The sequence below is a fragment of the Osmerus eperlanus genome, unplaced genomic scaffold, assembly GCF_963692335.1.
Source record: "Osmerus eperlanus unplaced genomic scaffold, fOsmEpe2.1 SCAFFOLD_774, whole genome shotgun sequence".
In the NCBI taxonomy this organism is placed as follows: Eukaryota; Metazoa; Chordata; class Actinopteri; order Osmeriformes; family Osmeridae; genus Osmerus; species Osmerus eperlanus.
In genome coordinates this window covers 530-13,755 of record NW_026911798.1, presented here as the reverse complement: position 1 = coordinate 13,755, position 13,226 = coordinate 530, and the positions used below count along the sequence as shown (strand labels likewise).

Below are 13,226 nucleotides of genomic sequence, written 5' to 3'. Positions count from 1 at the left end.
GAAAGAGAGAGAGAAAGAGAGAGACAAGGACGTGTTACTAACAAAAGAGAGGCTGTGTCATAAAGACCATTTCACCTAACCTGCAGGTGTCTTGGTTGATGAAGCCATCTCTACTAATGCTTTGATGTTGGGGAGTCCAAGTATTAGAATAAATTAGTTATTTTCCACCGACACCGACAGCCTAACAATAAGAGACAAGCTGAAGGAAAAGAGCAAGGAGAGAAAAGAGCAAAGAACAAAGGAGTGAGGACACTATGAAACAGAAGCAAAAAAAAAGGGGGTTCCTTTCCTTTTTGTTTTAGGTTATGTACACTTAGACACAAGTGTAAGAGAGTGGAGGAGGAGAAATTCCAAAATGAGTGTTAGCTTCTCTGAGGTACAGAGAAGTTAGGAGAATGAACAAGACAAGGAACAAAAGCGGTAATCAGTTGGAGAGGGTCAGAAAGGGGATCCGTGCACCATGAGTATCCTTACTGGGAGTCGCAAGGAGAGGAAGAAAGTGAAGAGTCGTCCGTATCTGTTCACAAAGGGAAGACACAGTAGCAGGGTGAGAATGAGTTTAGGGGAGGGGAGGGGGGGGGGGCGGTGGGGGCGGAGAGAGAGAGAACGAGAGAGTAATGGTGCTCATGACATTCAGGGATCATTACCTGGACATGTGGCTCAGGGTTTAGTTTCTCCTCCTGGGCACACACCGCTATTAGCCTTCTCCTGCCGCCCTTCTCCCTGCTCCGTGGGCTGGGCTCCTCCAGTCCACCAGGGGGCGCCAGTGCTCTCACAGGCTCCGCCTTCCTCTGTGGTGCTCGGATGATCCGCAGGTTGCTGGTGTAAATGATTATCTTCCCGAAGTCCAACACTGAAGACTGGTTGGCCAACGGTGGCCATGGGTCAGATCAGAAAAAAATGGAGTTAATTGAGGATGAAATGTGAAGATTGCCTCACATGTCCAGTGTGCTGAGGAAGGATTGCTTGATGTGGTGTAAACTTGGTGCATTTTCAGTCTTTAAAAAGAAATCATTGTGATGACTTGGTCATGATCAATATTTTATGGGCCGAGGTTTTAATTTGCTGTTCAAGAACACAACACTGAGGGATTTCATAATCCCATAAACAGTTCATAGGGCTATGTTATACTTTATGCCATGTGATGTACTCAACTCATTTATTCAACAAACATGGCATTTTGATGAAAGCTAACATCTCCCCTTCCCCTTACATTTCCCCTCTGAACGTGATAGGCTGTCCTCCGTGAAAATATGAACACATTTCTTTCTCGGATCCACTGGTAGACACAGATAGCTGCATTTGAACACACATAAACACACAGGCTTAAGACTTGGCAACGGATAAAGGCTGTGTTCATCATGTCCCTCTGGCACCTCTTCCAACATGATTTGGATATTAATCGCAAGATTTCGATATGGACTGACAGACTTCAAATATGCGAGCCAGCCCTCCTCCACGTTAACAGCCATTTTGACTCGAGCACAACCTCTTTCATCCCTCTCTGAGACATGAGTGTTCCTCCACTTTCAGATAGTCGCCAGGCCTAAAGACCATAACATGTAAAGGAGGATATATACGAGTCGGTACATGGCAAGGCTGACTGGCAAGAATGACTGTAGATAGTGGAATGCTACCAAGTGAGAACAATGGCTTCAAACTGTCATCCAGAACCTGCAGTGACAAAAGTCTGACCCACTAACCAACCAAATACAAGACAAACGGAGCAGAAGATCTTCCCCGGGGTGACAGACGGATGAATGAGTGCATCTCATCTCAGACTCGAGTTTGCCTGCAACCCATCACCAAAACAAAGCAAGCCAACAGAGATTTGGGTAGCATTTGCCCACCTTTCGCGCTAATTTCCTGGCCAGTTCACTGTGCTCGTGTAACGTTTTCTAACGAAGCATACTTCAGCCAAAAGTACCAACTGATTAACATGCTCTTGTAAGACTCACATTGGGGTCCGCCTCTGTAGCGTCGCTATGCACGGGGGCCCTGTATCCCCCCCCACCTCTGTAAACATTGATCCTCTGTGCAATGACGCCGGTGGGGGGGTACAAGCCCTGGGGGTCCTGCGCGTCCTGGAAGCCACACAGTTGCTCCATCTCCAGATGACCGGGGTGCATCTTGGTGTGGATGAAGCTGTGAGGGTACTTCTCCTCGGGGCTGTCGAGCTCCTGGCCGTCCTCGTAGACGTGCTTCAGCACCCGGCCGCTGTAGGACGAGGCCAGCTTGAACCTCACCTTCCTGGGCTTGCACCCCTCGTAGCGCTGGGGGCTTTTCCTCTGGAGCTCGTCCATGGCTGGAGCGGACCGGGGGAGATCTGGAGGGTTGGGAGTCCCACCGACAAGGCTGTTTACCTGGGATAGGATCTCTGGGGAGTCGGGGGTGCGGTGGTGGGTGTTTCGACGCAGGTCGCCTGAGATCGGCGCACCTTCTGTCTCTGCCGCTGCTAAATTATTCAGCCGTAGATCGTATGCACAACGGGGATGGTGGTGAAACCGAAACCGTTGTCATCAAATAAACATCACAAGGACTGTGGGGCGTTAGGGTTAGGCATGGGCGGATGTGTGTGTGTGGACTTGGAAGGAAGTCTACAGCACCGGTGGAAAACGCACCAGCCAGCCCTACCATTGTTGCTGTCGAACGATCCACCCTACTGAGAGGTGCTTGTTATTATGTACAAACTCGAGGCTTTCGGAGTCGAGTGCTCTAATTTAGTCAGACAGCAGTTAGCTATGACAGCGTGTGTCTCACTCATTACCTCAAGCGTCTTGGCACTATTTTACCCTCGCTCCCTTGGACAGTCTTATTACCGAGGTTTGAGTTTTTAAGGCTGAGGCCTTGTGCCCGTGGGAGAGGCCATTTTAGACGGGAACGTTAATCTAACAAATGGTTGCCATTAACCCCCATGCATGTCGAGATCAATCTCACAATTATCTTCACAGATGACTGTTATTATATTGCGAGTGAATGCTCAGTTCACACGAATCCCCCTCTTTGTCTCCTTGTACTCGGTCCGAGTCGGCTTAATCTGATTGCAAAACAAGCGAGAGATCGTTCATGCGAGAAATTGTTTCGGGTGCATCTCGGTGAAGGAATCATTTAATGTGCCAGGAAACCTGCTGGTTTGCTTTAAATGATTGCCACTGTAAATCCCATGTGTCTCCATGACAGCCCTGGTGTGTTTTATTATGCGTTTCCAGGGCTCTGTCGATGCATTTAACATATGCTGCCCTGTGGAGAGGAAACAACTGGTAGACAATACAACTATTACGGATGATATGTTTGCGAGTCTCCTGAAAAGTAGCCCTCTCTGAATCAAACAATGAAATGGAGCTCTTGTGAATCTCATTAGAACCAGTAATCAACTACCTCAAGCCAAAATAAGCAAGAGGCCATTGAAACATCCCCCACCACATATTAGCAGCAGAGCAAGAGCAGGGGAGGTGTTCCTCGAAAGGTTGATAACAAATATATTGTATCCCCCAATGCTCCAATCAAACCCACACCCTTGTTACTATGTCAACTGTTTTGACCTTGTTGTTCTTCGAGGCCCCCATCTTGCAGAAGGTGTTTTCGAAAAAAGAAATGCTTTCCACTGGTGCCTTTTTCCCAACCGAATGGATTAAGGGCACAGTTCCAATCCCAGTGTCCCGTGTGCTAGTCTAAAAATTGTACAGGCACTTTGCTATATAAAAAAAACGGAAAAAACAAAAACAGGATAGTTTTTCCCCCAGATCAGATCACCGAGAGTGCCTTATCAGTGGCTCTTAACAACAGCTCCCTCCGGTAAGCTTACTTCAGAGAGAGTTATCAAGACCTACCTAAAAAGAGCAACACACAGGCAGCCGATCCGGATGGCAGTCGATATCGTCTCTTTTGGAAGCTCATCCATAATGCATTCGCAGCTGATTTGTTTTGGGGGCTGCGGTTACAGGTCCGTCGCTAGGAGTTGTACTTTTTGACTTTGTCATCAGACTTCTGCCTCCCCTGATAGAGAGCAAGGGGGGTAAGGCTACAGATGAACATGAAATATTCATGTCCGTCTTCAGTTACTGGTGAACTGACTTAATGTGTAATCATGTTGGATTGCGACTGACAGCATGTGTCCTCTCAAAGTTTCTTTTAAGAGGCAGATAAAGGAGGATTCGGGTTTCACCCCCTATTTACAGCACATTATCCAGTGAAAAGCTAACTGATTCTGACATGCTAGCATTGCTCCATGAGTAAACACATTCAGTTGGATGCAACAGACATTTTCATCAAATCTTTGGCTGAAATGAAGTACACTCGTGCGCCAAAACATTATGACCACTCAGAGATGAAGTGGATAACATTTATCATCTCCAAACAAGGTCACATGTCAAGGTCTGGGTAGATGAAATGGTAAACAAACAATCAGTTATACTAGCCAGTGTGTTGGATGAAGGCAAAGCGGGAAGATTAAAGAGCTGAACGACTTTGACGAGGGCCAAACTGTTCTGGGCAGAAGGCTGGGTCAGAACATCTCTGACACGGCCAGGCTTGTGGGGTGTTCCTGGTCAGCTGGGGTGAGGACCTGGCGACAGGAAGGATCTGCTCTCTTTATCAACAGTGGGTACGTTTAGGTTTAGGGTTTGGCATGCAGGTCTGAGAGGCCAGGGTTAGGATTTGTGGAACAAGTAATTGACTTGGGGGCTATACTATCCTGGAAATGATGGATCTTTACCCCGTTCTCATGGATTTGATGTGTGCCTACTCCTGGAAAGCCTTGCTGGACAAGCCGTATCATTCTTCACAGATTTATGTTGCTTCTTGGCATAATTCCAATTTGACATAATGTAGATGTTAGCACAGAACATCCTTCTACCGATATTTATAACTGCAAGACTACAGTATGGCAAGTGGAACAAAACACCAATCAAATAGCCTACTTTAATTCAAATTTATGTACGTAAACTTCATTATCTTAATCAAGCGTATTGGCCGTATTACTAACGAAAAGTCATTTTGACATGAATATTTTATCGGAGACTGAATTAGTTTCTCTCTATTTTAATTAACTATGGCTTGCACACAGCTGCTCTATGAGTGCCTCTGCACTCAAACCTGCCTCATTAGGCCAAATGATTTGAGACAAGGTTTTTGAGTCGGTTTTTGCCCAAAAACCGACTTTGATGGAACGGTTTATAATATTCCGAGTTTAAACTAAACATATAATATATGCCACATAATGGAAATATGCGGTCTTGAGCTGACTTCTGTTACAGTTACAGTAAACTGTCCAAAAGTACTTCATAAGTAAATGCTCAGAGTTTTTGGCATGAATATATTTGGCCAATTGGGTGATTAGGACTGCTCTAACAGTGTGACAGGGATACCTGGCTATAACAATTAGGTTCACATTTCAGAGTACAATGTGTTGCCTGTCTAAAAATGGAATGGCCAGCTGTGAATGCCAGCAGATTGGCTTGGCTATCAAACATCATCGCTGGGAGGTTTGGCACATGCCTGGCTCCGCCTTATGCGCTTCTTTGCTCTAGATGAGCCCCTCATGTTGTGAAGGCCTGGCCCTGGAAGAATGAATGCCACACCAGATGCCACTGGCAGAGAAGGGTACCTAGGAGACTGGTGTGGAGAGGCCCCAGAATGGCGGCCCGTGGAAGGGGCCAGCGCATTTCGAAAGGCAGCCATATTGTGTCAAACGGCTGGGCCTGCGTGCTCGATGGCGTGGGAGGAATCTGGGAGATGCTACGTGCTGAGGCTAATCACAATCAGTAGATCAGCGATTGCCTTATTATCCATTCATGTATTCTGTGTTATTGTCCTGTCGCATTCGTCCTGTAACTCATTTTGTGTCCTGATGACAGTCATGGGTCCATGATGTAGTGTCCGCCCGATTGAACCACGAATAACCGTTGGCTGCCTGTTATCTTTGCATTCCCTTTCTTTTATAAAGCATGTACTCTGACCTTCACACCTCAGGTAGACTTTTCTAGAAGCCTACCACTGTCTGAACGGAACATGTTTATGTCAAGGTGTTTGTTAAACTCTCTTTCCAGTCAGCTGGTCTTCAAACACGTAGGAACCCCCGCACCTAAACTGATAATCGCTCCGTTCTAGTGGACAAGGTCTAAGCTTCCTTCCAGAAGCATCTTCTGGAGGCGTGGGTCGAAAGCAGAATGCTTTTCTCTCAATTACCTTGGGTGCACTGAAATTCACTTAACAAGTGTTCCCTATTGAACGATAACAAATAGGTTTCTTCGATCCGGGGTCGGATGCTCTCATTGAAATGAACACTTGAAGAGAGGTCCGGATTTTGAAGGAGGAATCTTAACACAGACGGAATTCGTGAGCAGCATGACAAACGGCAGGTTCCATTTGCAGGAACGCTACATTTTACACATCCACAAACACTTTTTTTTTTACTTAAACGCACCACCTACACTGTTTCTCTCTGTCTTCGTTCAGAAGATAGCCAACAGGACGTAATGCTGAGAGTTTTTATCACCTAAAAGGTTTACTGTTCAAAACTGAGTACTCCTTCCTACTCTGTACTTACTCTGGGACCAAGATCACCATGGGTCATCGTGAGTCCAGGTGTGGTCCGCTCAGGTGAAGTCTGTGTGTAGTCACAGTGTGGTCAGTGTGTACTCAATCCCCCGACTGCGATAAGTGTGTACTCAATCCCCCGACTGCGATAAGTGTGTACTCCTCCTGTGGTAATGGTACTCTGACCCATGGTGACTGTGTTCAGTGGATGTGGTCACTGTGAAATGGAGGTGAGTTCGCCAACACATACAGCCCTGCCATATTTAGATCCAGGAGACCCTGTGGTAGCTTCTCAATAGCGTCTTTTGTGAGCTACAGTTCTTCTCTGGCTGTTAGTAACAACCCCAGAATGCTCCTCGCTGGTTTTAACGTTTCTTTTGAAGGGAGATCAAAAGGGAGGAGAAGAAATGGCCGTATTTTTTCAGGGGACTGGTGGAACGGCCTCGTTCGGAAAGAAAAAATATAGATTTTCAACTGGACCTTTCTATTTCGCCTTTACAGAATGATCCAGAGTGCACCTGCGTCTGCATGCAAAGATGTTCGTTTTGCATTTTCACCTCTCGTGGGTTGGAGAAATGTGAAAACAGAAAGTTCAGCTAAAAACCCCCTGGATGTTTGATAGATTCAGGGGAATATGACAACATTCGAATAAATGCAATGCAGTCTGTTCCGCTGAAGATGACTGTGTGCTTACAGTACGGTGAGCTTGTCCTTCTGTGAGATTGGTTAGGAATGGTGAGAAGCAAAGCGCCACATCTCATTTGCCGAGGTTGTGGAGGTCGAGTCGCTCCTTTCCATTCTGCAGAAGTATTCATCTAAGATCCTTGGATCTTGCACCTTTGGCTGAGACCTCCTGTTCTCCCTCTGTCTATTTTCTTTGGAAACATACCTGCATGTTTTAAAAGATACGCTTCTCAAAACGCCAAGGACTGGCCGCTCGCCATGAGCTCTCCTGAGCCATTGTAACGAACAAGGGTTTGTCTCCCGTCACATTATCAGATAAAACTGAGTGACAGTGTCCCTCGGCTGTGGGCTTGGTAAGCCTTCGCGAGTTCGCGGCGCTTGGCGGGAACGCTTTCTCGCACGCACAGGCGTACCCAGACACTGTGTGACACACACACATAGGCAATTTAGTTATTGTATCTCTGTTTGGGCCTTTCGCTCGCTCACTCAGACGAAACTTGGTGGTTTCTTGCATTCCCCACCAAAGCTCAGCTGTCTGTTACTTGTGAGATAAAGCTCACGAACATATGACAGAAAGACAAGCTCACAGCCAGCATGAGTTAAAACAGCGACTCTGAAACTGGAAAATTGTGATTATAAAGTCTCTTTGTAAAGTGTCTTTTATCTCCTAGGTTTCCAACAGCAACTTACAAGTCTACAAACCAACCGCATGGGAAATGGTGTTTGTACACTGGAGAGTATTTCCACTGGAGCTTGCATGTCTTTGGTGGAAAGGGAGAGATAGGCTTGTGTTTAGGGTATGGCAGCCTTTGCAAAGGTCCCTTCCCATGTTGCGTAATCACCTTGACCTTTATATTCAATTGACTGCATTCTTAGGACCCCGCCTTAGTGAGACCCTCTTTATAGTATGACGATATTTGAATTGAAATGCACGTGATACTGTAAAATGACAACCCAAAAATCCTTGCGGCTCCAGCATGAAGGGAATTAGACACCGTTTTAATTGCGACATACACAAAACAGGCATCGCCCCAAAAGACGACGCAAAAGGTTACAGAGTTATTTTGGTATTCGACTGTGCTGTGTTATCCAACATTAGTCAACTGACAAGACATTTAGAGACTGACCTTTCAAGATCCATGTTTATCTATGCAGTTAGCTATCAAGGCCAAGGAAAAAAAAGCCCATTTAGGGAACACTTAGTGATGAAAAAGGACACACATTTTGGGATTGTTTGAATGTCAAAGTTTACTGTAAGTTTTCTTTTACTATACTTATCATTGGGGGTGCCAAGTGGTGATCGTAAAATGAAGGTGAAGGCCCTAACACACTTTCTATCTCCCTGTTCTCCTGTCTCTCTATATGAAATAAAGTTACCAAAGATGCCCGAAAAATATATTTCACGAAAGAAAAGTATGCGCAGTGAGTTCACCATGAGAATCGTACCCCTGCAATTACTTCTGCCCAACCCCACTAAACCACCACTCAAAATGTACTAGAACGGAAGATAGGAAGTAATCTTGCAGATTACTACTTCAGATGGAATCTGTGGGCATTCTCCCTCTCCGCTTCAAACACTGTGTCTCTGTCGGTTCTTTTGTTCTCCGGGCTGGCCCGAAGGCAGCTCTACCTGAAAACTGACATTGCTCTCCTCCCTTCCAAGATCTAACCCTCCTCCCCCACCCCCCCATACACACACACACACACACACCCACACAGGGAGAGCAGAGTGCTGCTCATCAGACTATGCTATTCTGCCAGTGACAGGCGGATGCTAGTTGACGTACAGGAGTGTGGGCGTAAGCACAAATGCTCTCTAATTGAATCCCTGATGCCTCTCTGTTTCTCGCAGCCCTCCTCACCTCTTCTCTACAAGTCTACCCCTTGCCATTGACCTGCTGTCCTCCCCCCATACTCTCCTACAGACACACACGCCCAACCCTGACCGAATCAGTCAGACTGGACAGGGAAACGCATGGAGAGAAAGCTTGAGTTTCTGCTGTCGAGACAGCGAGAGTCTGGCACGCCTCATCAACCATCCTGGTGCTCCGTTCCATAGACGGGACACGTCATCCACAGAAGATGTTCACATCGCTCAGGAGCTTGGATTGGATGTGCTCGCGCAGTCCCTGAGTCTATTTCAAGGCGAGAGAGCGAACGTTCTATTCATAGGCATCTTTGTTTTCCCGTTTGCGCGCAAGTAGGCTACGAGGCTGCGCGTGGCCCGAGACGTTCGTGTTTCCTTTGTCGAGTCACGTCGCAAGTTGTTGAGGTGGAGGGCCTAAGTCAAGTCTCAAGTCCCTGATCACACGTCTAGCATATCCAGCAAGTCACAAGTCTACACAGAAAAAAACCGTCAGAAACCGTGCCCTCTCATCGAGAGCGAATCATTTGATCACGAGTCTCCCTGCCAATCAAATCACTTGAGACATCGAGACTCAGACCCGGGCTTCAATCTCTGACAGGGACAGCTGGCTGGAGGACTCAGTCAGATGCAGGGCGAGAGAAGGAGGAGGGAAAGAAACAGAGAGAGAGAGAGAGAGAGAGAGAGAGAGAGAGAGAGAGAAGCGAGAAGAGAGGTGTCTGCTTCCCGTAGAGTGACTGGCTCCTCGCGGACCCCCAGCCTGCGAGGAGAATCTTCCTAGTCACGGGACGCTACATGCTCGTCTATGATAAGCTAAGCCTGTTACTGCGGAAGGTATCAGAATGCAAGAGCCGTGGGGAGCGGCTGGGCTTTTCCGTCATATTAAAGCTGTCATCAGTGGCTTGATCACCCCTCTGCCCCCCCCGGCTCCACACCTCAGCTTGGTGGGAAAAATCTTGAAAGAAGCGTTTGGCCGACAGCTTTGTTTTGTAAGCAAATTCTAAAATGTGTTTGCGGTTGGAATCGTCTTGTCCACTCTTATATTCAGCAGTGACGCTTCCACGGGAAATGCACGCACCGAGCGCGCGTGCACACACACTCACACACAATCACACACACAGAAAACCAGAAAGAGTCCACAAACAACTCCTTTTCCGAGGATGAGTGTAACAGATACCAGAGATGTTGTTTTCTGGCGATTTGGGTTGGGCAGGATGCAGTGTGGCCGTAAGATGGGGAGAGGAATGAAGATGAATCAGCGAAACCAGTGTGTGTGTGTCTGAATGAGTGGCACAGAGTGAGACAAGAGAGAGGAAACTGGGAGAGAGACTGTGGGACTTGTTTTATGCATATGGGCTTCAGAGAGCCGGGCGTAGTTTTGATGGGCAACTTCACGAACATCTGGTGCATCTGTTCTTTCGTGGATGTGTGTGCGCATTTGAGTGTGGGAGGGGCGGAGGTGAGAGAGAGAGTGAGAGTTGTGTGATTTGCACACTGCCAAGCACCGGGAGCTAGCGAAGCAGCCATTGGTTAGCGAGGGCGTTTCGTCGTAAAGTAATCAAAGGTAAGAGGGGGGACGGCTTGGCCAGGAGCCAATCATAATTGCCTGACAACTCGAGTCTCGATGACTTCCCAGAAACGAGACCCACATATTTCAGGGGGCTCGCTCGCTTTCGGCGCCCAAGTCCGCTTTTAGGCCTGGCGTGTGGGCTCGTAGTTAGGAGAAGGAGGCTGTCTCTGCCTTTTACGAAGCCGAGCAGGAGAGATTCACGGCAGACGGAGGGAGTGAGGAGAGACGGGTCTGTGATCTCGCCTCAAAAGAATCCACACACCCCCATCACTCCCCCTCGCACACACTAGATCAATGTCCGACATAGAATACGTCAACGTCACGGACACGGGCAGGCCCATGCGCACACATGAACACACACACGCACACACAGACACACCGATAAACCCACACGCTCATAGACACACGCCGTTTCCTGGTACCCCACACTTCACTACAGTTCAAGCTTCTGACACCCAACACCAGTCAGCCATGACAGATGAAAGAGCAACCACATCACTGAGTTCAGAGCCTTGGGAGCCGTATAAAAGAAACACAACAGCATCTCTCTCCGCTGACACGGCCCCCTGGTGATGTGACCCCGCCCAGACCAGAGGTGAAGGTGGAGAAACAAGCAGACAGATCGACAGGCAGACAGACACGGCCTGACAGACAGACAGGCAGGACGACAGTTAGATTGACATGCAAACTGACAAGGAGACAGGTGGGGAGGCAGCCACATTCCAAGACAGACACAGCAGGCAGACAGGCAGACAGACAGGCAGGAAGGCAGGCAGGCAGGCAGGCAGGCAGGCACAGTTTGTTAGGCAGGCAGACAGGCAGGCAGACAGGCAGGCAGGCACAGTTTGTAAGGCAGACAGACAGGCAGGCAGGCAGGCAGGCAGGCACAGTTTGTAAGGCAGGCAGGCAGACAGGCAGGCAGGCAGGCGAACAGTCCCTGAAGCCAACAAGACTCTTTCCTCCTTCTCCTCTCGACACAGCTGTGGCACAAATCAGCATGATGAAATGAGCTCCACTGGGACCCAGAGCCTGGAACCTCCCTCCCTCCCTCCCTCCCTCCCCCGCCCACGGTCCCCCCCCCCCCCCCCACCCCGGCCCATTCCCTTCACCCCAGTCCAGACCGAAGCAGCGGAGCATGAGGACACAGAACAGCCTCACAGCCTGGAGTTAGGAGGCTGAGTAATAGGAGTCACAGTCCCACTGACTCTGCCAACGCTCAGAAACCTCCCCAGACCAGAAGCATGCATGGATGCACCACGGCTGGAAACAAGCCCCTCCCTCCCCCCCTGGTCGACAGAATGACGGGGCTGATTATGTAACGCTGGAAAACAAAAAGGAAATGCAACCAGGGTCGGATTGAAGCCAGTGCACCCCCCCCCCCCCCTCCCCCCCCCCCCAAATGGAATGTGCCCCCTCCATTATTTTAGCTATAAGGGTTTGTACAAGAGAGCCACGTACAAAATACCCCCTTGTGGAAACCAAATACCCGCCCATCCGATTTGTTGTCGAGCCTGAATCCAACAAAACGATCCCTCTAACAGTCACGGTGTCAAGGTAAGCTTGCAGCGTGGGAGCTCTTTACCAGACCTCAAATCTCACTTCTTGTTGACAGTCGTGTCACAACACGCTATACACTGAAAATACACACATACTCCTTGGGCAAAGCTGTTTATAAAGCCTTATTTTGAGCTTTAGCGCCAGTGCAGAGCTCTGGGGCTCGAGGCTGGCGCTTCAGGTTAGTACACATCTGACTGTCCTTCCCCCCAGTGCTGGCTGTGCTGCTGGCTGAGGCTGTTATGTGAACCCCAGGTGGATGTTGTTGCCCTGGATAGAGTTCTCACCTCAGGGACAAGCGTGCCAACTTCCTGGGTCCCCCTGCTCCTTCTAAGCTCCTGCCTCCTCAGTCCACTGTGCTGACGTCATCAAGCCTGGCTGGGAAACAGCTTCAGAGCGTTTGTGTGTGTGTGTGTGTGTGTGTGTGTGTGTGTCTCGTAGTCTTCGGAGATCACCTAGTCCGTCGGAACAGTCAGGCTCAGGAAGGTACGGTACACGGTATTAACCTCACAGTGATTTGCGAGGAAGAGGATTTGTCGAGCAGCACAAATGAACGCGACTACTCGGGGAGTTAAGCGTTGTTCCGTTTGCTTACCTGGGATCATGTCAGACGTTTGGACTGCGTGAACGGGCTGCTTAAGAATCCCACTAATTAGGACGGGCGCTATCTGTTATTCAGGCCCTCTCTCTCCTTCAAAACCACCCCCACCCTCCTCCCTCCGTCAACCAGATCTCAGCAGTCCATTTACCCCCCCCCCTCCTCCTCCTCCTCCCCAACACACACCCACACACTCCCCCCCCCCCCCCCCCAGGGAGCTCACTCACACATCATCATCACCGACACACCTGGTGCACCATGGGAACGAGGTGGCTATCCTGGCGAGGTCCTGGAGGACGGGAGCCTGGGGAGGGAGGAGAGAGGGGAGAGAGAGACATGAGAGAGAGGAGAGAGAGAAAGGAGAGAAGAGAGGGGAGAGAGAGAGAGAGAGAGAGAGAGAGAGAGAGAGAGAGAGAGAG

At 48.9% G+C, this 13,226-nt stretch overlaps 1 protein-coding gene across 1 annotated transcript; it reads right to left on the bottom strand.

Moving 5' to 3' along the window:
* Positions 1-647: 647 nt before the first annotated feature.
* LOC134016610 (glutaredoxin domain-containing cysteine-rich protein 2) lies at positions 648-2,426 on the bottom strand (the record flags this gene model as incomplete). The annotated part of the gene is made up of 2 exons (XM_062455956.1): positions 1,959-2,426; positions 648-860 (listed from the first exon to the last, which is right to left on the bottom strand). Coding segments are annotated over exons 1-2 (558 nt in total), but the record flags the coding sequence as incomplete, so codon positions are not given.
* Positions 2,427-13,226: the final 10,800 nt, after the last annotated feature.